The sequence below is a fragment of the Phyllobates terribilis genome, unplaced genomic scaffold (genome assembly GCF_046119375.1).
Source record: "Phyllobates terribilis strain yellow unplaced genomic scaffold, ASM4611937v1 Scaffold_13__5_contigs__length_258822181, whole genome shotgun sequence".
Classification (NCBI taxonomy): domain Eukaryota; kingdom Metazoa; phylum Chordata; class Amphibia; order Anura; family Dendrobatidae; genus Phyllobates; species Phyllobates terribilis.
In genome coordinates this window covers 160005089-160028787 of record NW_027362773.1, presented here as the reverse complement: position 1 = coordinate 160028787, position 23699 = coordinate 160005089, and the positions used below count along the sequence as shown (strand labels likewise).

The 23699-nt window shown below is 43.5% G+C and overlaps 1 protein-coding gene across 2 annotated transcripts in view; it reads left to right on the top strand.

The window, feature by feature from the left end:
* CHRM4 (cholinergic receptor muscarinic 4) overlaps positions 1–6012 on the top strand; it is a 55642-nt gene extending 49630 nt beyond the window's left edge. For both annotated transcript variants that reach the window (XM_073658864.1, XM_073658865.1), the window contains one exon: positions 2114–6012. In XM_073658864.1, coding sequence (XP_073514965.1) covers positions 2114–3615 — 1502 coding nt within the window. In that variant the 3' untranslated portion in view covers positions 3616–6012. The remainder of the gene's footprint in view (positions 1–2113) is intronic.
* Positions 6013–23699: the final 17687 nt, after the last annotated feature.

Sequence of the window (23699 nt, the reverse complement as noted above, 5' to 3'; positions counted from 1 at the left end):
TATTAAGATTTGTGCTTAACTTATAGTGTTCAAAATAATAGCACTGTGTTCAAACACATAAGTGCGAGGGTCTCTGGTCTGGGATCTGTATGCAAGCGGGGGGATGACGCTGGTCTGGGATCTGTATGCAAGCGGGGGGGTGACGCTGGTCTGGGATCTGTATGCAAGCGGGGGGGATGACGCTGGTCTGGGATCTGTATACAAGCGGGGGGGATGACGCTGGTCTGGGATCTGTATACAAGTGGGGGGATGACGCTGGTCTGGGATCTGTATGCAAGCGGGGGGGATGACGCTGGTTTGGGATCTGTATGCAAGCGGGGGGGATGACGCTGGTCTGGGATCTGTATGCAAGCGGGGGGATGACGCTGGTCTGGGATCTGTATGCAAGCGGGGGGATGACGCTGGTCTGGGATCTGTATGCAAGCGGGGGGGTGACGCTGGTCTAGGATCTGTATGCAAGCGGGGGGATGACGCTGGTCTGGGATCTGTATGCCAGCGGGGGGATGACGCTGGTCTGAGATCTGTATACAGGGGGGGATGATGCTGGTCTGGGATCTGTATACAAGGGGGGGGTGATCCTGGTCTGAGATCTGTATATAAGGGGGGGGTGGTGATGCTGGTCTGAGATCTGTATACGGGGGGGGATGACGCTGGTCTGGGATCTGTGTACAAGCGGGGGGGGGGGGATGATGCTGGTCTGGGATCTGTATACAAGGGGGGGGGTGGTGATGCTGGTCTGGGATCTGTATACGGGGGGATGACGCTGGTCTGGGATCTGTGTACAAGCGGGGGGGGGGATGATGCTGGTCTGGGATCTGTATACAAGGGGGGGGGTGATGCTGGTCTGAGATCTGTATACGGGGGGGGGGGGATGATGCTGGTCTGGGATCTGTATACGGGGGGGGGGGGATGATGCTGGTCTGGGATCTGTATACAAGGGGGGGTGATGCTGGTCTGAGATCTGTATACAAGGGGGGGGTGGTGATGCTGGTCTGAGATCTGTATACGGGGGGTGACGCTGGTCTGGGATCTGGGTACAAGCGGGGGTGGGGGTGATGCTGGTCTGGGATCTGTATACAAGGGGGGGGTGACGCTGGTCTGAGATCTGTATACAAGGGGGGGGTGATGCTGGTCTGAGATCTGTATACGGGGGGGGATGACGCTGGTCTGGGATCTGTGTACAAGCGGGGGGGGGATGATGCTGGTCTGGGATCTGTATACAAGGGGGGGTGGTGATGTTGGTCTGGGATCTGTATACGGGGGGGGATGACGCTGGTCTGGGATCTGTGTACAAGCGGGGGGTGGGGATGATGCTGGTCTGGGATCTGTATACGGGGGGGGATGATGCTGGTCTGGGATCTGTGTACAAGCGGGGGGGGGGGGATGATGCTGGTCTGGGATCTGTATACAAGCGGGGGTGGTGATGCTGGTCTGAGATCTGTATACGGGGGGGGTGATGCTGGTCTGGGATCTGTATACAAGGGGGGGTGGTGATGCTGGTCTGAGATCTGTATACGGGGGGGGGGTGATGCTGGTCTGGGATCTGTATACAAGGGGGGTTGGTGATGCTGGTCTGGTATCGGAGTACAGGGAGGTTTGGTCCGATATGATCTTAGACACACTAGAAAACAGCATTGCCGGTCTGATCCACTGCCTGAACGTTGCCGTGTAGTCCTCCCTCATCGTGAGCTGCAGCACTCGGTCTGGAATATATTTTGCTTCCTATGATTCGCCATTAGTATCTTTTGCAGCGAGTAATGACTGGAAAGTCTTCATGAAGTATCGCTGCTTAAATCGAAGCTTTCCCAGTATTCCCCACTTGCAACCACTTTGTACAAAAATAGCCGTTCTCCTGCGGTTTGGAAGTAAAGCTACCATCGGGCTCATTAAAATGGCACACACTAATTAACTAATAACCGTGACCCAAGATGTTCATTCCCATCGTCTTTGAGAACCATTATACAAGGACCATGGAACATGTCAGGCCTTCTCGGCAGCCGTCTAATTGAGTGTGCTGACGGTGCGCTCCGTGTCTGTGACTAAATTCTCTTGGAAACTGTTTGTGACAATTTTTGATTTTAACTTTTTTTTTTCTTTTGTGTTCTTCCCGTAGAGCTTTTCTACAACATATCGACTCCTCGTTGGCCAGTCAGAATGGAAAACGATACCTGGGAGAACGCGACAGGCCTTCCCACCCAACCTCCCAATAACACCGGAGAGATTTCGAGCAAGTATCAAACTATGGAGATGATCTTCATTGCCACAGTGACGGGTTCTCTTAGCTTGGTCACCGTTGTGGGCAACATCTTGGTGATGCTCTCAATCAAGGTCAACCGCCAATTACAGACAGTGAACAATTATTTTCTCTTCAGCTTGGCCTGTGCCGACCTCATCATTGGTGTGTTTTCCATGAATCTCTACTCAGTGTACATTATAAAGGGCTACTGGCCACTTGGTCCCATTGTGTGCGATCTATGGTTGGCATTAGACTACGTGGTCAGTAATGCCTCCGTGATGAACCTTCTGATCATCAGCTTTGATCGATATTTCTGTGTTACCAAACCCTTGACCTATCCAGCTCGAAGAACCACCAAGATGGCAGGATTGATGATTGCAGCAGCTTGGCTTCTTTCCTTTGCACTCTGGGCACCTGCCATCCTGTTTTGGCAATTCATTGTGGGTGAGAGGACAGTGGAAGATAGGGAGTGCTACATTCAGTTCCTCTCCAACCCTGCAGTTACTTTCGGCACAGCCATAGCTGCCTTCTATCTTCCTGTGATCATCATGACCATCCTCTATATTCACATTTCATTGGCCAGCAGAAGCAGAGTCCGCCGGCATTGTCCTGAGACCAAACCAGAGAAGAAGAGTAAACCGATAAGCTCCATGAAGAGTCCTTTGATCAAGCAGACAAAGAGCCTTCCTAAATCCGTGGCAGTAGAAGTCAAGGGGGAAGGGGAGAATGGGGTAAGAAATGGCAAGCTAGAGAAGTCATTGACTAACCTTCAATCGGTGGAAGATAAAGAGACCTCCAATGAATCTAGTTCCGCCAGCATGACCAACAACCCTCAGGAAAAGCAAGTGCATGATCCATCTTCTGGTGTCGTCTTGGCTCCCACTCAAAGCTTGCAACAATTGAATCCAAGGGTCGGTGCTGCCTCAAAGTGGTCCAAAATCAAAATTGTGACCAAGCAAACGGGCAACGAGTGTGTGACTGCTATCGAGATAGTTCCCGAATGTTCGATACCTCTGCACAAAGACTCAGCCCTGCCAAACTCTCGGCCAGCTAATGTGGCGAGGAAATTTGCCAGCATAGCTCGCAATCAAGTGAGGAAAAAAAGACAGATGGCGGCTAGGGAGAAGAAAGTCACCAGGACCATCTTTGCTATACTGTTGGCCTTCATTATTACTTGGACTCCTTACAACGTCATGGTCCTAATAAACACTTTTTGCGAGACTTGTATTCCTGAAACTGTGTGGTACATAGGCTACTGGCTCTGCTATGTGAACAGTACGATAAACCCTGCTTGTTATGCGTTGTGTAATGCTACCTTCAAAAAGACCTTCAAACATCTCCTTATGTGTCAGTATAAGAACATCGGCACGGCCAGATAGGCTTCGAGAAGGAACAGTGCCTTGAGGTTTGCTAGATGGGAGACGGAAAGTGACAATATAGACTTGGAGCATTTCCCGGGCCACAAAAAAAACAACCTCAGACATTCTTGGGAGCCCTAACCTGGCCGGAAGGATTGCAAGGAGATGAGTCGAATGAAGTCAATACTATTATAAGAAGCTAGTCCTGTTTTTTGAAAGATAGGTTTAAGAGGTCTATCATCTAAGTCCATCAATGGTGGACACCAATCCTAAAGAACCATACACATCCATGTGAACTACTGACTAAAGAGATCACCGGGTCAGCCAGTGATAAGGATTTATTTTATCGCAGCTCAAAATCTTCTTTGGTATTTTTATTTCATAGAAACTGTTGTTACCAAGCCTCTCCCTTCTGCAATTTCAGCCTAAGGTTTCTACAACTCCAACCCTTGGTCAGACCTCTAGTAACGTCAACGGTTAATGATCCTATCTATAATGTTACCGTCCACGAGTCCCCACCACCTGTGGGTGAGTTTTTCGGTTGGTCTGATCAGGTTGTATGGAAACTGTGTCTGGGGTCTGTTGCAGGGTGGATCACGAGAACTCTGCCCCCAGTTGTGGGACATCAGGTTACCTCTTTATATAGATGACTTGTATGTGTACATACATCGGGCCGTCGTTAATCTGACCCTATAGTCTTAAGCAACTGGTTCGTTTATTAAAGGTGATGACTTATGTTGAGTACCAAAAAAAAACAAACAAATCTCTCTGATATCGGGCCATGTTTTTTAATCAATTAGGTCTGCTAAAATCAGGTCACGGTAATCTGTACCATCCTTCCTTTAAAATTGCACTGAAAAATGGTCTTCTCATAGAAGATGGCCAGTATACATGATATATAGTGGAAATCTGACCTGAATAAGGTTGTCTTCTCGAAGAGAAGGTCTTTTGGAGAGGTTTCTCTTTATGTATTTAATGGCCCTTTTTACAAAGGATAATTGGCCAAACGAGTGTTTGGAAGAACCCAATCCCAATGATTGACCCAAGTAAACACTTTGATTGCATCTTCGTTGTTGGCCTAAAAGTCATCGTTGAGATGGAGATGTAATGACAAAACATTCGCTCTCCATATGGGGACCAAGCAATTTGTGTTAATGATTGTTTGTCCTTGTAGGGTTGGTATTGGTCCATGTAAAAGGGTCTTTAGAGAAGCTCCAATTGACATTTTATGTGTTTGTAAATCTGCCATAAATTGAGCTGTTAGACCCAAAATGCAAAATTTGTAACGACCCCGCATCTACCACGTGCCATTTGTAGATCTACTGTCTTATGCGGCAGGGGAGTTTGGACCCTCTCGGGCACCATGATTCAGATGCGACTGCTACCTCTGCACTCTCTGTAGCCTAACCCTTGCAACAATCAGCTTTGGTCCAGCAGTAAAGTCCACAATTTCTATTTAATGTATCCAGTTTCCGATAATGTGGACAAGCGCCTAGAAGACTTTGCCATTACTAGATGTGAGTGCCAATTCGAGTAATTTTCCAACTGGGAGCACTCGACATTCAGATGTAGCTTAAACTGGACACAAGGATGAACTCTCGATTATTTTTTTTTTTTACCTTAATCTGAATTTTTATTTCTGCATGATCCCAAAACTCGCGATTAATGCTTCTGTGCCATGGGATATTCGAGGAAGCGTAAGGTAAGCGTGGTCAAAGGGCAGTGGAAAAGCAAATGGTATGCTATATATACGCCAAACAGTTGTCAATAGTGCAATTACCCCATCTAATCACAGTCCAGGGATGGGCACCTCCTTGTGTTAAAGTATAGTCACTACGAGCTGACTTAAAGGGACACTAAAACTAAAGTCTAACTAGTGACAAATTTATATTAAGCTATTGCTGTCTGTACAGAACCATTTTGGATTGAGGAAAGGCTCCAGAAAAATGGCCGTCGTCATGCTTGGTACTTTATTGCTACAACTCCAGGTCTGAGAACCTCAGGAGACATTTACATACACATTATGTATGCTTCTAGCTGTTTTATTGAGGAGCTCTACTTTTTTATAAGCTTTTTTAATTTTAGATTTAGTGCCCCTTTAAGCCACGTGCCTGTCTCTTGCACATAGTGGAGGTGTTGATGGGCGGCCACAGTTTCCATGATGTATTTATGTGCACTTTAAGCTTCGTCTAAGACTTTTTTCCCATTCATTAAATATTATTTTTCTGTAGTCATGGCTAATCCTTCTATCACTTTGGACAGAGTTTATATTGTATAATACTAAACAGGGCAGTTGTCGCGTCACGAAAAGCCAAAGTGCGGGCGGAGAGCGGGGACCACATAGAACGAGGTCATTGAGATGTAATATCACTGTAATCTGTGCCATCATCCGGACACGGGAGAAGCGTGACATCCACAGGTGACGCTTACTGGGTGGGGGGGGGGGGGGAGAACGGTCAGAATGTTCTTTTTAAATTATTTTTTGTTACCCCTAAAAATGATTAAAGATGTGTTATATAAGGTAACTGTGGCGTCTGCTCATGCTTTATTTTTTTTTATTTTTTTTTTATTTTTTTTTATAAATGCCTTTTTTGAATATTAGATGTCATATTTGAGCTATACAATACTGTGCAAAACTTTTTTTCCATTTTTTTTTTGCAAAGTAAAAATGCTTTAAAGTGTTAAAAATAAACAAAATACAAACTATTAAGTGAATAAACAAAAGAAAACTGAATCCCATTGAAGTTTGGTGATTGCCAAATCACCATTACCCTTTTTTTTTTTTTTAAAGGCTTGAACGGCACATCTCGAAAACCCAGTTTGCTGTTACATCTTTGCCTGGAACAGACTTTGTTGATGCAGTAGAACTACCTAGTGTCTTGTTTCTGAGCTCATTCTTTCTATGGTGTATGATCTGTGACGTGAAATTGTCTTCCACAACCTCACCTTTTGTAGTAGTTTGGCCATTCCTCACCCAGCTTCCTACACATCTGTTTCTGTTTCAGTTAATGACTGTTTGAACGCATACATGACAATGATGATCATTTATCACCTGTTTGGTAATAATGGATTACTCCTACAACTGATTTATAATCCTGCTAAATCCCTGAGTGAACAAGTGTACAGCATCAATTCTTCTAGGTCAAAAAAAATACTGATGGGAGTCACATTTCTCTTTTGTTCATTTACTTTGCATTTTGTTAATTGGTCAAAATAAACTAACATTTCTATTTTTGAAAGCTCCTTCCTTTGCAGTAGTTTTTCCACACCAGGTCCAATATCCATCCAGCATCTAAAAAAATTGTAATTAAAAAAAAAAAAAAAAAATTTTGGCAAGGTTTTTTTTTTCCCCCCATAATTCAGTCTTTATTAAAAATAAACATCTTTTAATTTTCACACTGGTCACCGGGGTTTTTAGACTCAAACTTCCTGTTTAAAGAAATAGCACATGTACAGTTATATGAAAAAGTTTGGGCACCCCTATTAATCTTAAGCTTAATGTTTTATAAAAATTGGTGTTTTTGCAGCAGCTATTTCAGTTTGATATATGTAATAACTGTTGGACACAGTAATGTTTCTGCCTTGAAATGAGGTTTATTGTACTAACAGAAAATGTGCAATCTGCATTCAAACAAAATTTGACAGGTGCATAAGTATCGGCACCTCACCAGAAAAGTGACATTAATATTTAGTAGATCCTCCTTTTGCCTCTAGTCGCTTCCTGTAGCTTTTAATGAGTTCCTGGATCCTGGATGAAGGTATTTTTGACCATTCCTCTTTACAAAACAATTCCAGTTCAGTTAAGTTTGATGGTCGCCGAGCATGGACAGCCTCTTCAAATGATCCCACAGATGTTCAATGATATTCAGGTCTGGGGACTGGGATGGCCATTCCAGAACATTGTAATTGTTCCTCTGTATGAATGCCTGAATAGATTTGGAGCGGTGTTTTGGATCATTGTCTTGCTGAAAGATCCATCCACTGCGTAACTTCAACTTTATCACTGATTCTTGAACATTATTGTCAAGAATCTGCTGATACTGAGTGGAATCCATGCGTCCCTCAACTTTAACAAGATTCCCGGTGCCGGCATTGGCCACACAGCCCCAAAGCATGATGGAACCTCCACCAAATTTTACTGTGGGTAGCAAGTGTTTTTCTTGGAATGCTGTGTTTTTTTGCCGCCATGCATAACGCCTTTTTGTATGACCAAACAACTCAATCTTGGTTTCATCAGTCCACAGGATCTTCTTCCAAAAAGAAATTGGCTTCTCCAAATGTGCTTTTGCATACCTCAGCCGACTCTGTTTGTGGCGTGCTTGCAGAAACGGCTTCTTTCGCATTACTCTCCCATACAGCTTCTCCTTGTGCAAAGTGCGTTGTATAGTTGACCGATGCACAGTGACACCATCTGCAGCAAGTTGATGCTGCAGCTCTCTGGAGGTGGTCTGAGGATTGTTCTTGACTGATCTCACCATTCTTCTTCTCTGCCTTTCTGATGTTTTTCTTGGCCTGCCACTTCTGGCCTTAACAAGAACTGTCCCTGTGTTCTTCCATTTCCTTACTATGTTCCTCACAGTGGAAACTGACAGGTTAAATCTCTGAGACAGCCTTTTGTATCCTTACCCTGAACAACTATGTTGAATAATCTTTGTTTTCAGATCATTTGACAATTGTTTTGAGGAGCCCATGATGCCACTCTTCAGAGGAGATTCAAACAGGAGAACAACTTGCAAGTGGCCACTTTAAGTAGCTTTTCTCATGATTGCATACACCTGGCTCTGAAGTTCAAAGCTCAATGAGGTTACAAAACCAAAAAAAGTGCTTTAGTAAGTCAGTAAAAAGTAGGTAGGAGTATTTAAATCAAGAAAATAAGGGTGCCCATACTTATGCACCTGTCAAATTTTGTTTGAAAGCAGATTGCACATTTTCTGTTAGTACAATAAACCTCATTTCAAGGCAGAAACATTACTGTGTCCAACAGTTATTACATATATCAAACTGAAATAGCTGCTGCAAAAACACCAATTTTTATAAAACATTAAGCTTAAGATTAATAGGGGTGCCCAAACTTTTTCATATAACTGTACATTAGCTGCAATAAACAGATTCTGACTCTTTTTTTTTTTACTGGAGCATCTAATGAGCATGTGTAAAAATCATTGTGGAGGAGGTGAGCTGTGACATCGCCTTTTGTGATTGGTGGATCCTCTGTCATCAGCTGTGTAAGAGGTGTTAGTGGTCATTCTAATCCTGCCTCTGATGATAATGAGACTGCTGAAAACTCATCATGGAAGGACAGGTAATATGAGTCTAATATAACCTCATTGGTCAGTCTGAAAATGGCAAGATTATATAAAAAAAATAGTAATCAGTATATATAAAAAAAATATATGGAACACAAAAACCTGATTTTAAACTGTCACATGTAAAGCGCCATGGAATAAATGGTGCGAATAATAATGTCATTTTCTGATGACGCATTCCTGTTAAACAATAATACCACTTTTGACCACCAGGTGGAGGCATTGCAATTGATGCTTATTACATAGTATTGGTCAGATTCGACCCCAGGGTGGCAAAGCCGGAGCCCCATCGAGCATGCTCTTCCACTTTATATATTATATCCAGTATAGATCAGGTGTGACCAGTATACAATAAGAACATTTTTACCCATGACATGTACCATAATCAAATATATAGAAAATTACCAGGGCAGACCTGAGAGCAGAGTTCACTTGGTGATTAAATATGCTGGTTTTATGGGTTAGAAAATGACTTTTCCAAGAAGAAAAAGCACAATGTCCGACACTGGTCACATCGTCCTGAGCCAGATTGCAGCTCTGAAGCATAAACTGCTGCTTCAATAACCAGAGAAATTCTGCGGCAGGAACATTCACCTTCCCTACATCTGTCCGATATAGTCTGCAATTTTTCCTCATTTTGTCTCAAAGCCGAGTCCCACTGAGTCGGCCGCCTGTTCCCGAAGCGGAAAATACTTTGTGGCTTTGAGAGAATTGTTCTGGTTGTTGTCTGCAGCTCCCACACAAATGTCTAAGGGGCGAAATTGCCGGTATTCTAGGAATATCTTCACATAGAGATGAGTCACCAAAAAAACATGTCTGACAGATGAAAGGGATCCGGTCACTGCATCCCTGTGGGCGTCTGGAGAAACCGGACCATAAAAAGATTTAATAGATTAGCAGAGAATCTCCAGAAGACAAGGGCTGCGGCATAAAAGCATCTCCTAGAGCAAGCGTAGAAAGATAAAAGGGCCGATTCATCACTGGCGGTAATCTTCTGTTATTCGGAGACTTTTTTTTTTTTTTGGGATCCAAATTCTTCAAAATGGCATATGTGGTTCATGAATTTTGCACAAAATCTTTTGCTTTCTTTAACATTGTAACACAAATTTTTTTTTAAAATTTGAACTTTTTAAGAAGGCACAATTAACAAATTTGCTGAAACCTCTGGAATTCGCAAACCCCCGGCCACAATGACAAAATAAAAAAAATAAATAAAAATAAGTTGAATATATAAAAAATAGACTTTCAAAAAGTCTACTACTGCCCCATCCCCCTTAATATATACAGTGGATACGGAAAGTATTCAGACCCCTTTACATTTTTCACTCTTTGTTTCATTGCAGCCATTTGGTAAATTCTAAAAAGTTCATTTTTTTCTCATTAAAGTCCACTCTGCACCCCATCTTCACTGAAAAAAAAACAAATGTAGAAATTTTTGCAAATTTATTAAAAAAGAAAAACTGAAATATCCTATGCTCATAAGTATTCAGACCCTTTGCTCGGTATTGAGTAGAAGCCCCCTTTTGAGCTAGTACAGTCATGAGTCTTCCTAGGAATGATGCAACAAGTTTTTCACACCTGGATTTGGGAATCCTCGGCCATTCTTCCTTGCAGATCCTCTCCAGTTCCGTCAGGTTGGATGGTGAACGTTGGTGGACAGCCATTTTCAGGTCTCTCCAGAGATGCTCAATTGGGTTTCGGTCAGGGCTCTGGCTGGGCCAGTCAAGAATGGTCACAGGGTTGTTCTGAAGCCACTCCTTTGTTATTTTAGCTGTGTGCTTAGGGTCATTGTCTTGTTGGAAGGTGAACCTTCGGCCAAGTCTGAGGTCCAGAGCGTTCTGGAAGAGGTTTTCATCCAGGATATCTCTGTACTTGGCCACATTCATGTCTCCTTCATTCGCAACCAGTCGTCCTGTCTCTGCAGCTGAAAATCGCCCCCAAGTACTAGTAATATTACAGGTTATATATACTAGATTCCTTGATAGGGCGTTGATCCAGGGTAGTGTTGAGCGATACGATATTTCCTGATATCGGAAGGTATCGGATTGGATCGGGCCGATACCCAAAAAGTATCGGATATCGCCGATTCCGATACCGGAAACCAATGCAAGTCAATGGGACACAAATATCGGAATGAAAATAAACCCTTTCTTTCCTTGTAGGTTAATTCTACATGAAGTAAAACAACTAAGAATAATGTAGAATGACATGAAAAGCCGGCAATTCATCAGCGGCATTCACCGGTACCCGACAATTTACAACAGAAAGAATAGAGCATCACACATAGATTAGATAGATAGAAACATGTCAGTCACATATATATGAAGTACAGTGACAGTGTTGCTTACTGTACTTGTCATTTAGTGTAAAGGATTTATTAAAAAAAATATTAGTGTTTTCGTGCACCGTCTCTTTAAAAAAGCCGGCCGGCAATTCAGCAGCGGTACCCGACAATTTATAACAGACAGAATAGAGCTTCACACATAGATTAGATAGATAGAAACATGTCAGTCACATATATATGAAGTACAGTGACAGTGTTGATTACTGTACTTGTCATTTAGTGTTAAAATAAAGGATTTATTTAAAAAAAAATTGGCGTGGGGTTCCCCTTAATTTTAGGCTCTAGCGGAGGTTAAGCAGACGGCTGGGGCAGATGTTTGAAGCCTGGGAAGGGGGTAATATCCACGGAGCTTCCCAGGCTACTAATATCAGCCCCCAGCTGAATACCTAGCCTTTACTAGCTATTAAAATGGGGGAACCCCCCAAAAAAAATAACGTGGGGTCCCCCCTAATTTAATAGCTAGCACAGGCTAGGCAGACAGCTGGGGGCTGATATTAATAGCCCAGGAAGGGTGCCATGAATATTGGCCCCCTCCCAGGCTAGAAACACCAGCCGTCAGCCGCCCCAGAAATGGCGCATCCATAGGATGCGCCAATTCTGGCACTTAGCCTCGCTCTTCCACGCTGCCCTGGTGCGGTGGCAGTGGGGTAATAGGGTTGGGGTTAATGTCAGCTTATAATGCCAGCTGACATCAAGCCCAGGTTAGTAATGGAGAGGCGTCTATAAGACACCCCCATTACTAACCCCATAGTCAAAGTTAAAAAAAACACAAACACCCAGAATAAAGTCCTTTAATTGAAATAAAGACACAATTCTTTATTGTTCTAAATTAAACTATACTTACCATCACGCCCATTCCAGCTGAAGCCAACGATCTCCTGCAATAAAAGTAAAATAATAAAGCAACCTCATCCTTACCTTTCCATGGTTCCCACGACAGCTTCAGCTCTGCTACATCGAGATGACAGGCTGGACCGCAGCAGAACGCTGCCATCCAGCCTGTCATCCCGCAGACACTGAGAAGCGCAGGCATGCTTGCGCTCCTCAGTGTCTCTCTGTGACGTCATCCAGATGAGCCGAGTTCATGTCCAATGAACTCAGCTCACCTCATGTACGTCACTGACAGCGTGGGAAAATTCTCCTGCACTCAGCGCTTCAGCGTGAGAATTCTCCCACGCTGTCAGTGACATACATGAGGTGAGGTCATGTCCAATGAACTCAGCTCACCTCATGCACGTCACTGACAGCGTGGGAAAATTCTCACGCTGAAGTGCTGAGTGCAGGAGAATTTTCCCACGCTGTCAGTGACGTACATGAGGTGAGCTGAGTTCATTGGACATGACCTCGGCTCATCTGGATGCCGTCACAGCCAGACACTGAGGAGTGGAAGCATGCCTGCGCTTCTCAGTGTCTGCGGGATGACAGGATGGATGGTAGCGTTCTGCTGCGGTCCAGCCTGTCATCTCGATGTAGCAGAGCTGAAGCTGTCGTGGGAGCCATGGAAAGGTAAGGATGAGGTTGGTTTATTATTTTTCTTTTATTGCAGGAGATCGTTGGCTTCAGCTGGAATGGGTGTGATGGTAAGTATGGTTTAATTTAGAACAATAAAGAATTGTGTGTTTATTTCAATTAAAGGACTTTTTTCTGGGTGTTGTGTTTTTTTAAATACTTTACTAGAAATTCATGGTGGTCATGTCTAATATTGGCGTGACCCCATGAATTTCGGGCTTAGGGCCAGCTGATAATGCCAAGCTGGCCTTAACCCCTTTATTACCCAGTGAGCCACCGCACCAGGGCCCTGGATGAGTTGGGTACAGCGCCAGAAGATGGCGCTTCTATGAACGCGCCATTTTCTGGGGCGGCTGCGGACTGCAATTTGCAGCGGGGGTGGCCCAGAAAGCTTGGGTCTCCCTGCGCTGCGGATTCCAGCCCCCAGCTGCCTAGTTGTATCTGGCTGGGCACAAAAATAGGGCGAAGCCCCACGCATTTTTTTTTTTAATTATTTCATGAAATTCATGGAATAATTAAGAAAAAAAGGGCTTCCCTATATTGTTGTGTCCAACCAGGTACAAATAGGCAGCTGGTGGTTGGGGGCAGCCCGTTCCTGCCTGCTGTACCTGGCTGGACACAAATATAGTGCGAAGCCCCACGTCAATTTTTTTTTAATTATTTCATGAAATAATTTTTTTAAAAAAGGGCTTCCCTATATTGTTGTGTCCGGCCAGGTACAAATAGGCAGCTGGTGGTTGGGGGCAGCCCATTCCTGCCTGCTGTACCTGGCTGGACACAAATATAGGGCGAAGCCCCACGTCAATTTTTTTTAAAATAAATCCTTTATTTTAACACTAAATGACATTTGAGGAGTTAATAAAGATGCAGTCCCTAAATTATTATTTATTTTTTAATTAATTTTTCCCAAAACTTTTGACGTGGGCTTCGCCATATTTTTGTATGCCAGCCAGGTACAGCATCCAGCTTCTATGAACGCGCCATTTTCCGGGGTGGCTGCGGACTGCAATTTTCAGCGGGGGGCAGAAAGCTTGGGCCTCCCTGCGCTGCAGATTCCATCCCCCAGCTGCCTAGTTGTACCTGGCTGGACACAAAAATAGGGAGAAGCTTCACGTATTTTTTTTTTATTATTATTTCATGAAATTCATGAAATAATTAAGAAAAAAAGGGCTTCCCTATATTGTTGTGTCCGGCCAGGTACAAATAGGCAGCTGGTGGTTGGGGGCAGCCCGTTCCTGCCTGCTGTACCTGGCTGGACACAAATATAGGACGAAGCCCCACGTCAATTTTTTTTAAATCATGTCAGGAAATTCATGAAATAATTAAAAAAAATTGACGTGGGGCTTCGCCCTATATTTGTGTCCAGTCAGGTACAGCAGGCAGGAACGGGCTGCCCCCAACCACCAGCTGCCTATTTGTACCTGGCCGGACACAACAATATAGGGAAGCCCTTTTTTTCTTAATTATTTCATGAATTTCATGAATTTAAAAAAAAAAACGTGGAGCTTCGCCCTATTTTTTGTGTCCAGCCAGGTACAACTAGGCAGCTGGGGGCTGGAATCTGCAGCGCAGGGAGACCCAAGCTTTCTGGGCCCCCCCCCCGCTGCAAATTGCAGTCCGCAGCCGCCCCGGAAAATGGCGCGTTCATAGAAGCTGGATGCTGTACCTGGCTGGCATACAAAAATATGGCGAAGCCCACGTCAAAAGTTTTGGGAAAAATTAATTAAAAAATAAATAATAATTTAGGGACTGCATCTTTATTAACTCCTCAAATGTCATTTAGTGTTAAAATAATGGATTTATTTAAAAAAAAAAATGGCGTGGGATCCCCCATAATTTTAGTCTCTAGCGGAGGTTAAGCAGACGGCTGGGGCAGATGTTTGAAGCCTGGGAAGGGGGTAAAACCCACGGAGCTTCCCAGGCTACTAATATCAGCCCCCAGCTGAATACCTAGCCTTTACTAGCTATTAAAATGGGGGACCCCCCCAAAAAAAATGACGTGGGGTCCCCCCTATTTTAATAGCTAGCAAAGGCTAGGCAGACAGCTGGGGGTTGATATTAATAGCTCAGGAAGGGTGCCATGAATATTGGCCCCCTCCCAGGCTAGAAACACCAGCCGTCAGCCGCCCCAGAAATGGCGCATCCATAGGATGCGCCAACTCTGGCACTTAGCCTCGCTCTTCCACGCTGCCCTGGTGCGGTGGCAGGGGGTAATAGTGGTGGGGTTCATGTCAGCGCCAGCTGCCATGAAGCCCAGGTTAGTAATGATGGGCGTCTATAAGACACCCCCATTACTAACCTACAAAGTGTTAAAAAGAAAAAACACACTACACCCAGAAAAAAATAATTTATTTGAAATAAAACACACAATTTTATTTAATTCTTAGTTTACTAAAAATAATAGTTACCTGTCCACGTTCCTGCGCTGATCTCCCATGCACAGCTGTCACATCTGGAGATGGTGACAGCTGTGTATGGCTGCTGTAAGCTCACGCTGCCGGGAACACGTCCGCTCCCGGCAGCGGGAGCCACTGACTGAGGTCACCGGAGTGCATTCAGGCAGCGCAGCTCCGGAGACCTCCTTTACGGCAGTGCTGTACCGTGGGAATTTCTCACGATACAGCAGGGCCGTAAAGGAGCTAACCGGAGCAGCGCTGCCTGAACTCCGGTGAACCCTTACGGCCCCGTCATTCTAGCGGCGGCAGCGGTTCAGAGCGGTCACATTCTATGTGGCTGCTCTGAACTGGAGATCTTCGTGGGACACTCGTGGACTGCTACGGAGGGGTAAGGATAAGGTTGTGGTTTATTATTTTATATTTTATTACAGGAGATCGATGGCTTCGGGGAATTAGGTGTCTAGGTGAGTATAGGTGTAGTTTTTTATTTTTTACTTTATTTTAGGTGGTGATCGGCGGGGACAGGTAATGTATGAACTAATTTCTTTTAGGTAACCACTGGCCACCAATGACATGTATTTAACATTTATTGGGGACACAGTAGGGCAATTTAAATAGCAGGATCAGGCTGATGGGAACTACTGCTCCCATCGAGCTGATCCTGCTGGCAGGAGTGGACGGGGGACAGACATAGGCCGATGGGAGTAGTAGTGTCACATCGGCCTATGTCTGCCTGCACGCACACACACCGCACACACCCGCACACATCGCACAGACACCGCGCACACCCGCACAAACATCGCGCACACACACCCCGCACACACACCCCGCACACACACTAATCATGACGGGTCTGGGAGGTGAGGCTGACCTGTGCGGCCGTGGGAAAGTTCATGTGAGTTCATACAATGCAGTCAAGCATGAACTCACATGAACCCTCTGAGGGCAACGCGGCGACTTCAAATGAACAGCTGATCGGCATCACCTGATACCTCAGCTGTTCATTTGAAATAACCGGCGGGAAAGCGCAGCACAGAACGGGAAAGCCGGCGGTGAAGTCTTTTCACTGCCGGCTTCCCCGCCCGGGTCCTTCACTCCCTGCTCCTTGGAGCTGCGCTCCCCGCCCGGTCCTAACTTACGATCGGGATGGGAGGTGGCGAGGGGAGCGGAGGATCGGGGTGGGAGGCTGCGGGGAAGCAGTATGGGGCTGTGTGATTGTTTAAAAGCCGGCGGCTTTATACCGCCCGCCGGCTTTTAAACAATCAGGAGAATTCTCCCCCGCTGGGATGGCATTCTGATGACAGGCTGGATCGCGCTGCCATCCAACTTGTCATCCTTCACAGACACTGCAGAGCGCAGGCATTATGGGAACTTCCGATTCCGGTATCCGATATTGTAAAAGTATCGGAATTAAGTATCGGAATTCCGATACCGCGAATATCGACCGATACCCGATATTACAGTATCGGAATGCTCAACACTAATCCAGGGAACTAGTCTGATTGTCGTATGGAGTCGGGAAGGAATTTTTTTCCCCAATGTGGAGCTTAGTGTTTGCCACCTGTTTTTTTTGTTGCCTTCCTCTGGATCAACATGTTAGGCTATGGGGTGAACTAGATGGACTTAGGCTATGTGCCCACGATGCAGAAATGAAGCAGAAAATTTCTGCAGCATTTCTGCATCTCCCTGGCAGAAAAAACGCATGCAGATTGTGCATGCGTTTTTCCTGCAGAATACATGCGGATTCACATGCGTATCCACATGCGTTAACGCATGTGTTTCCGCATGCGGACTGACAAGCACTTTCCAGGCGATAGCATCACTTGGAAAGTGCTTGACAACTAGGTCACACTGTATAAATCCATGCAAACGGCATGGATTTATACAGTGTGACCGTAAAAATAAAAAAATAAAAGCTATACTTGCCTCCGATGCCGTCGCGCTCCTTCCTGGTTCCTTCCTGGTTGCCGGCATCTCGCGAGACAGCCTGCGGTCATCTCAGGTCCTGGAAGGAGAAGCGCTGCAGGGGCCGCCGGACAGGTGAATATAAACTTTATTTATTATTTTATTCTTTTTTTTACAGGTACAATGGTACCCGGGTCCAGAGGAGAGTCTTCTCTCCTCCAGAACTGGGTACCATCCGCACATTGAAACGCATGATATCCGCTTGTACAAATGTACAGACACGGATTCTATGCGTCTCAATGCAAGTCAATGGCGGCGCTTCCGCAAAATTAATGAACATGCTGCGGATTTATTTGCGCTGCAGAAACGCTGCAGAAAAATCCGCAGCATGTGCATTGACATTGCGGAATGCCATTGGGGACCATGGGGTGCGGATTACCATGCGTTTTTGATGCGTTTCCGCTGCGGAAATTCCGCAGCATAAACGCATGAAAAACGCATCGTGTGCACGCAGCCTTAGTCTTCCTTCAACCTTAAAAACTTAAACTATGAATGGCAGAGGAACCCCAAATCCAGGTGTGAAAAACTTGTTACATCATTCCCAAGAAGACTCATGGCTGTACTAGCTCAAAAGGGGGCTTCTACTCAATACTGAGCAAAGGGTCTGAATACTTATGACCATGTGATATTTCAGTTTTTCTTTTTTAATAAATTTGCCAAAAATTCTACATTTCTGTTTTGTTTTTTTTCAGTCAAGATGGGGTGCAGAGTGGACTTTAATGAGGAAAAAAATGAACTTTTTAGAATTTACCAAATGGCTGCAATGAAACAAAGAGTGAAAAATTTAAAGGGGTCTGAACACTTTCCGTACCCACTGCAGTGTAGTCTATATAGTCTTGTCCCATAATACATAGCATATTCTTATTCTGAAAAGCAATGTCCCATTATTGTATAATTTCCTTGTGTTTTGTGTAGTGCCATAACTTATTAAATTGTGCCCCCCCCATATTCACTAGAGCTTGTCCATTATTACATAGTGCCTTTCTTGAATTGTATAGTGTCATCTCTTATTGCATAATATCTACCCTTATGTTTAGAGCCTTGTCCTATTCCGAAGTGTCCGCCTTTGATATGTATAGCTACTTTCATTACATAGTGCCCTCTCTTGTTATGTAAAGCTTTGTTCTTATTACAGAGCATCCTCTTGTTTTATATCGCAGAGTCCCTTATTACATAGAGTCCTCCCTTGCTCTATATAAGAGATGGCTTCATACAGTGTCCTCTTATGTATCTCAGCATCCATTATTATATAATGTCCTCTCTTACAATGTAAAGTGCCTTCCCTTATTACAGTGTCCTCTCTTATGTATGTCATCTTCCCTTATTACATAGTTTCTACTCTTGTTTTGTATATCACTACTCCCCTTACTATATAACATCCTCTCTTATGTGTAGTTACTTCCCGTATTACATAGCATACTCCCATACTATGCATGGCTCCTTTACATTCTTTCATGTTATGTTAACTGCTTTCAATTATTTCATATTGTCCTTTCTTATTAAATATAGTGCCATCCATTATTATACTTCCCTTATTATGTATAGCTACTTGACTTATTAAATAGCGTTCTTTTTTGTTATGTATATCACTTTTCCTATTCTATAGCGTCCTCTTATGTATAGCACCTTTGCTTATTACATAGTGACCTACCTCGTTATGTATAGCCTCATCCCTTGTTACATTGTGTCCTCTTATGTTTAGTGTCATCCTTAACATAGCATTCTCTTACTTTGCAAAGTGCTATCCTGTTATTACATAATTCCTTTTTTTATGTACGGTGCCATCCCTTACTACATAGTGTCTTCCCTTATTAAATATAGTGCCTTCCCTTATCACATTTCTCCTTTGTCATGCTGCATGGTGTTGTAATCGTTGATTCATTACAAAAAAGTACAAAGAGGGTATGGATGCCTTCCTTGAAAAATATAATATTACAGTTTATGGGTACTAGATTCTGTGACGGGACGTTGATCCAGGGAAGTGGACTGATTTGCCTATGTGGAGTCGAGAAGGAAATTTTCCACAAATCTGGGACTATTAGCATCTGCTTCATGGGGTTTTTGCCTTCCTCTGGATCAACATGTTAGGTTATCAGTTGAACTTGATGGACTTATGTCCACCTTCAACATTAAAAACTATGAAATTATGTTTACAGCCCTCTCTTTTTACATAATGTCCTCTTGTTTTGTATAATGCCTTCCTTTATTACATAATGTCCTCCCTTATTTTGTATATCCCTTTAGTACATTGTGTTTTCTCTTACTATGTATAGCATCATCCTATTATTACATAGCATAAGCTCTTCTTTTAAAGTATATTTCTTTCCCTTATTAGATAATGCATAAGTCCCAATTGTCCCACATGCAGTATAGTCCTAAATTTGGGGATTTGTCCCACTGTCCTGGGAGGTTAGGATTAAACCCTCACAACACAGAAAAAGTTTACTGGTGGTGTAAGGATCCATCAATTCTCTACCCTACCATTCAGTCTATGTAGAGACTTAAGGCCCTGCCAGGAAACAAGCTATGGTCACGGAACTGAGCATCAGCGACCTAGACTGGTGGAGCAGATATGCAAGCCAATATGGATGGGCCCTGAGGGCATCACACTGTGTTGGGGGCTGTAAAAGTAATATATGTGGGTTATCTGTGGGGACATAATGCTATGTGGGGGGGACTGGGAACATCATACTTTGGGGCCTGTGGGGGCATCATAGTGTGTGCATGGGTCGGTGGGAAAGAGACTGTGACATTATACTGTGAGGGCAACATTTTGTGGGAGGGCAGTGTAGGAGCTTTATGCTGTGTGGGGTCATCATTGCGTGGGGGGCATCAACTTACTGGGAACTTGGGATGGGACTTTTGCAGTTAAGCCTACAAATAAAGGTGCTTCTTCTGCATAAAAGTTAAATGATTGATGTGTAGCTGTCCCGCTGTTGTATAGAAAGTTTTATTTGAGAAAGGGTTAAGTACAGACCCAAATTATATAATAGACTACTTGAAGCACAAATACAAGTAGCTACATGTTAATTCCTCAACTTCCCTTATTATACAGCATCCTCTCTATCTAATAAAGAATGGCTCTATAAATACCAAGTGTCCTCATATGTACAGCACCATCCATTATTGCATAGTATTTTTTCATTAAATAGTTATCTATTAAATTGTCCTCTCATTGTATATAGTGAAGTATCTTCTTTTACTATATAGTGCCCTCCCTTGTTAAGTATATAACACATTCTCTTATGCCATAATGTCATCTCATTAAAAATCTCATTATTAAATGGTGTCCTACCATACGTATATGTTCTAATAAACAAAAAAATATATATACAGTGGGTATTCAGACCCCTTTAAATTTTTCACTCTGTTTCATTGCAGCCATTTGGTAAATTCTAAAAAGTTCATTTTTTTCTCATTAAAGTGCACTCTGCACCCCATCTAGACTGAAAAAAAACAGAAATGTAGAAATTTTTGCAAATTTATTAAAAAAGAAAAACTGAAATATCACATGGTCATAAGTATTCAGACCCTTTGCTCAGATACTCATATTTAAGTCACATGCTGTCCAATTCATTGTGATCCTCCTTGAGATGGTTCTACTCTTTCATTGGAGTCCAGCTGTGTTTAAGTAAACTGATAGGACTTGATTTGGAAAGGCTCACACCTGTCTATATAAGACCTCACAGCTCACAGTGCATGTCAGACCAAATGAGAATCATGAGCTCAAAGGAACTGCCCAAGGAGCTCAGAGACAGAATTGTGGCAAAGCACAGATCTGGCCAAGGTTATAAAAGATTTTCTGTATTACTCAAGGTTCCTAAGAGCACAGTGACCTCCATAATCCTTAAATGGAAGAAGTTTGGGACCTCCAGAAGTCTTCCTAGCCCTGGCCGTCCAGCCAAACTGAGTAATCGTGGGAGAAGAGCCTTGGTGAGAGAGGTAAAGAAGAATCCCAAGATCACTGTGGCTGAGCTCCAGAGATGCAGTAGGGAGATGGGAGAAAGTTCCACAAAGTCAACTATCACTGCAGCCCTCCACCAGTCGGGCCTTTATGGCAGAGTGGCCCGACGGAAACCTCTCCTCAGTGCAAGACATATGAAAGCCCGCATAGAGTTTGCTCAAAAACACATGAAGGACTCACAGACTATGAGAAATAAGATTCTCTGGTCTGATGAGATGAAGATAGAATTATCACCAAAATGTTCTAAGCGGTATGTGTGGAGAAAACCTGGCACTGCTCATCACCTGCTCAATACAATCCCAACAGTGAAACATGGCGGTGGCAGCATCATGCTATGGGGGTGTTTTTCAGCTGCAGGGACAGGACGACTGGTTGCAATTGAAGGAAACATGAATGCGGCCAAGTACAGAGATATCCTGGATGAAAACCTCTTCCAGAGTGCTCTGGACCTCAGACTTGGCGAAGGTTCACCTTCCAACAAGACAATGACCCTAAGCACACAGCTAAAATAAAAAGGAGCAGCTTCAGAACAACTCTGTGACCATTCTTGACTGGCCCAGCCAGAGCCCTGACCTCAACCCAATTGAGCATCTCTGAAAGACCTGAAAATGAAAATGGCTGTCCACCAACGTTCACCATCCAACCTGACGGAACTGGAGAGGATCTGCAAGGAAGACGGGGACAAGGGGGCATCTTCTACATCTGGAGGAAAGAAGGTTTAATCATAATCACAGACGGAGATTCTTTACTGTAAGAGCAGTGAGACTATGGAGCTGTATGATGTTGTAATGAGGGATTCACTACTAACATTTAGGAAGGGCCTGGATGCCTTTCTTGAAAAGTATAATATTACAGGTTATATATACTAGATTCCTTGATAGGGCGCTGATCCTGGGAACTAGTCTGATTGTCGTGTGGAGTCGGGAAGGAATTTTTTCCCCCAATGTGGAGCTTAGTGTTTGCCACCTGTTTTTTTTGCCTTCCTCTGGATCAACATGTTAGGCTATGGGGTGAACTAGATGGACTTAATCTTCCTTCAACCTTAAAAACTTAAACTATGAATGGCAGAGGGTCCCCAAATCCAGGTGTGAAAAACTTGTTGCATCATTCCCAAGAAGACTCATGGCTGTACTAGCTCAAAAGGGGGCTTCTACTCAATACCGAGCAAAGGGTCTGAATACTTATGACCATGTGATATTTCAGTTTTTCTTTTTTAATAAATTTGCAAAAATGTCTACATTTCTGTTTTTTTCAGTCAAGATGGGGTGCAGAGTGGACTTTAACCACTTCGCGCCAGAGCCTGTTTTTGCCTTCGTGACCGGGCCAATTTTTTCAATTCTGACCACTGCCAGTTTATGAAGTAATTACTCTGGAACGCTTCAACGTATTCCCCTGATTCTGAGATTGTTTTTTCGTGACATATTGTACTTCATGATAGTGGTAAAATTTCTTGGATATCACTTGTGTTTATTTGTGAAAAAATCGGAAATTTGGCGAAAATTTTGAAAATTTTGCAATTTTCAAACTTTGAATTTTCATGCCCTTTAATCAGAGAGATATGTCACACAAAATAGTTAATAAATAACATTTCCCACATGTCTACTTTACATCAGCACAATTTTGGAACCAAAATTTTTTTTTTGTTAGGGAGCTATAAGGGTTAAAAGTTGACCAGCGATTTCTCATTTTTCCAACAAAATTTACAAAACATTTTTTTAGGGACCACATCATATTTGAAGTCACTTTGAGGGGTCTTTATGACAGAAAATACCCAAAAGTGACACCATTCTAAAAACTGCACCCCTCAAGGTGCTCAAAACCACATTCAAGAACTTTATTAACCCTTCAGGTGCTTCACAGGAATTTTTGGAATGTGGAAGAAAAAAATTAACATTTAACTTTTTTCACAAAAATGTTAGTTTAGACCCAATTTTTTTTATTTTCACAGGGGTAACAAGAAAAAATGGACCCCAAATTTTTTTGTGCAATTTCTCTTGAGCGTGCTGATACCTCATATGTGAGGGAAAACCACTGTTTGGGCGCACGGCAGGGTTCAGAAGGGAAGGAGCGCCATTAGACTTTTTGAATGTAAAATTTGTCTGAATAATTAGCAGACGCCATGTTGCGTTTGGAGAGCTCCTGATGTGCCTAAACAGTGGAAACCCCCCACAAGTGCCACCATTTTGGAAACTAGACCCCTTAGGGAACTTATCTAGATGTGTGGTGAGCACCTTGCACCCCCAGCTGCTTCACAGAAGTTTATAATATTGAGCCGTAAAAATAAAATTTTCACATTTATCCCTCAAAAAATGTTTTTCATTCCCTAATTTTGTATTATCATAAGGGTAACAGGATAAATTGCACCAAGAAATTTGTTGTGCAATTTCTCCTGAACACGCCGATACCCCATATGTGGAGGCAAATTACTGTTTGGGCACATGGCAGGGTTTGAAAGGGAAGGAGCGCCATTTGACTTTTTGAATGTAAAATTTGTTTGAATAATTAGCGGACGCCATGTCACATTTGGGGAGCCCCTAATGTGCCTAAACAGTGGAAACCCCCCACAAGTGCCACCATTTTGGAAACTATACCCCTTAGGGAACTTATCTAGATGTGTGGTG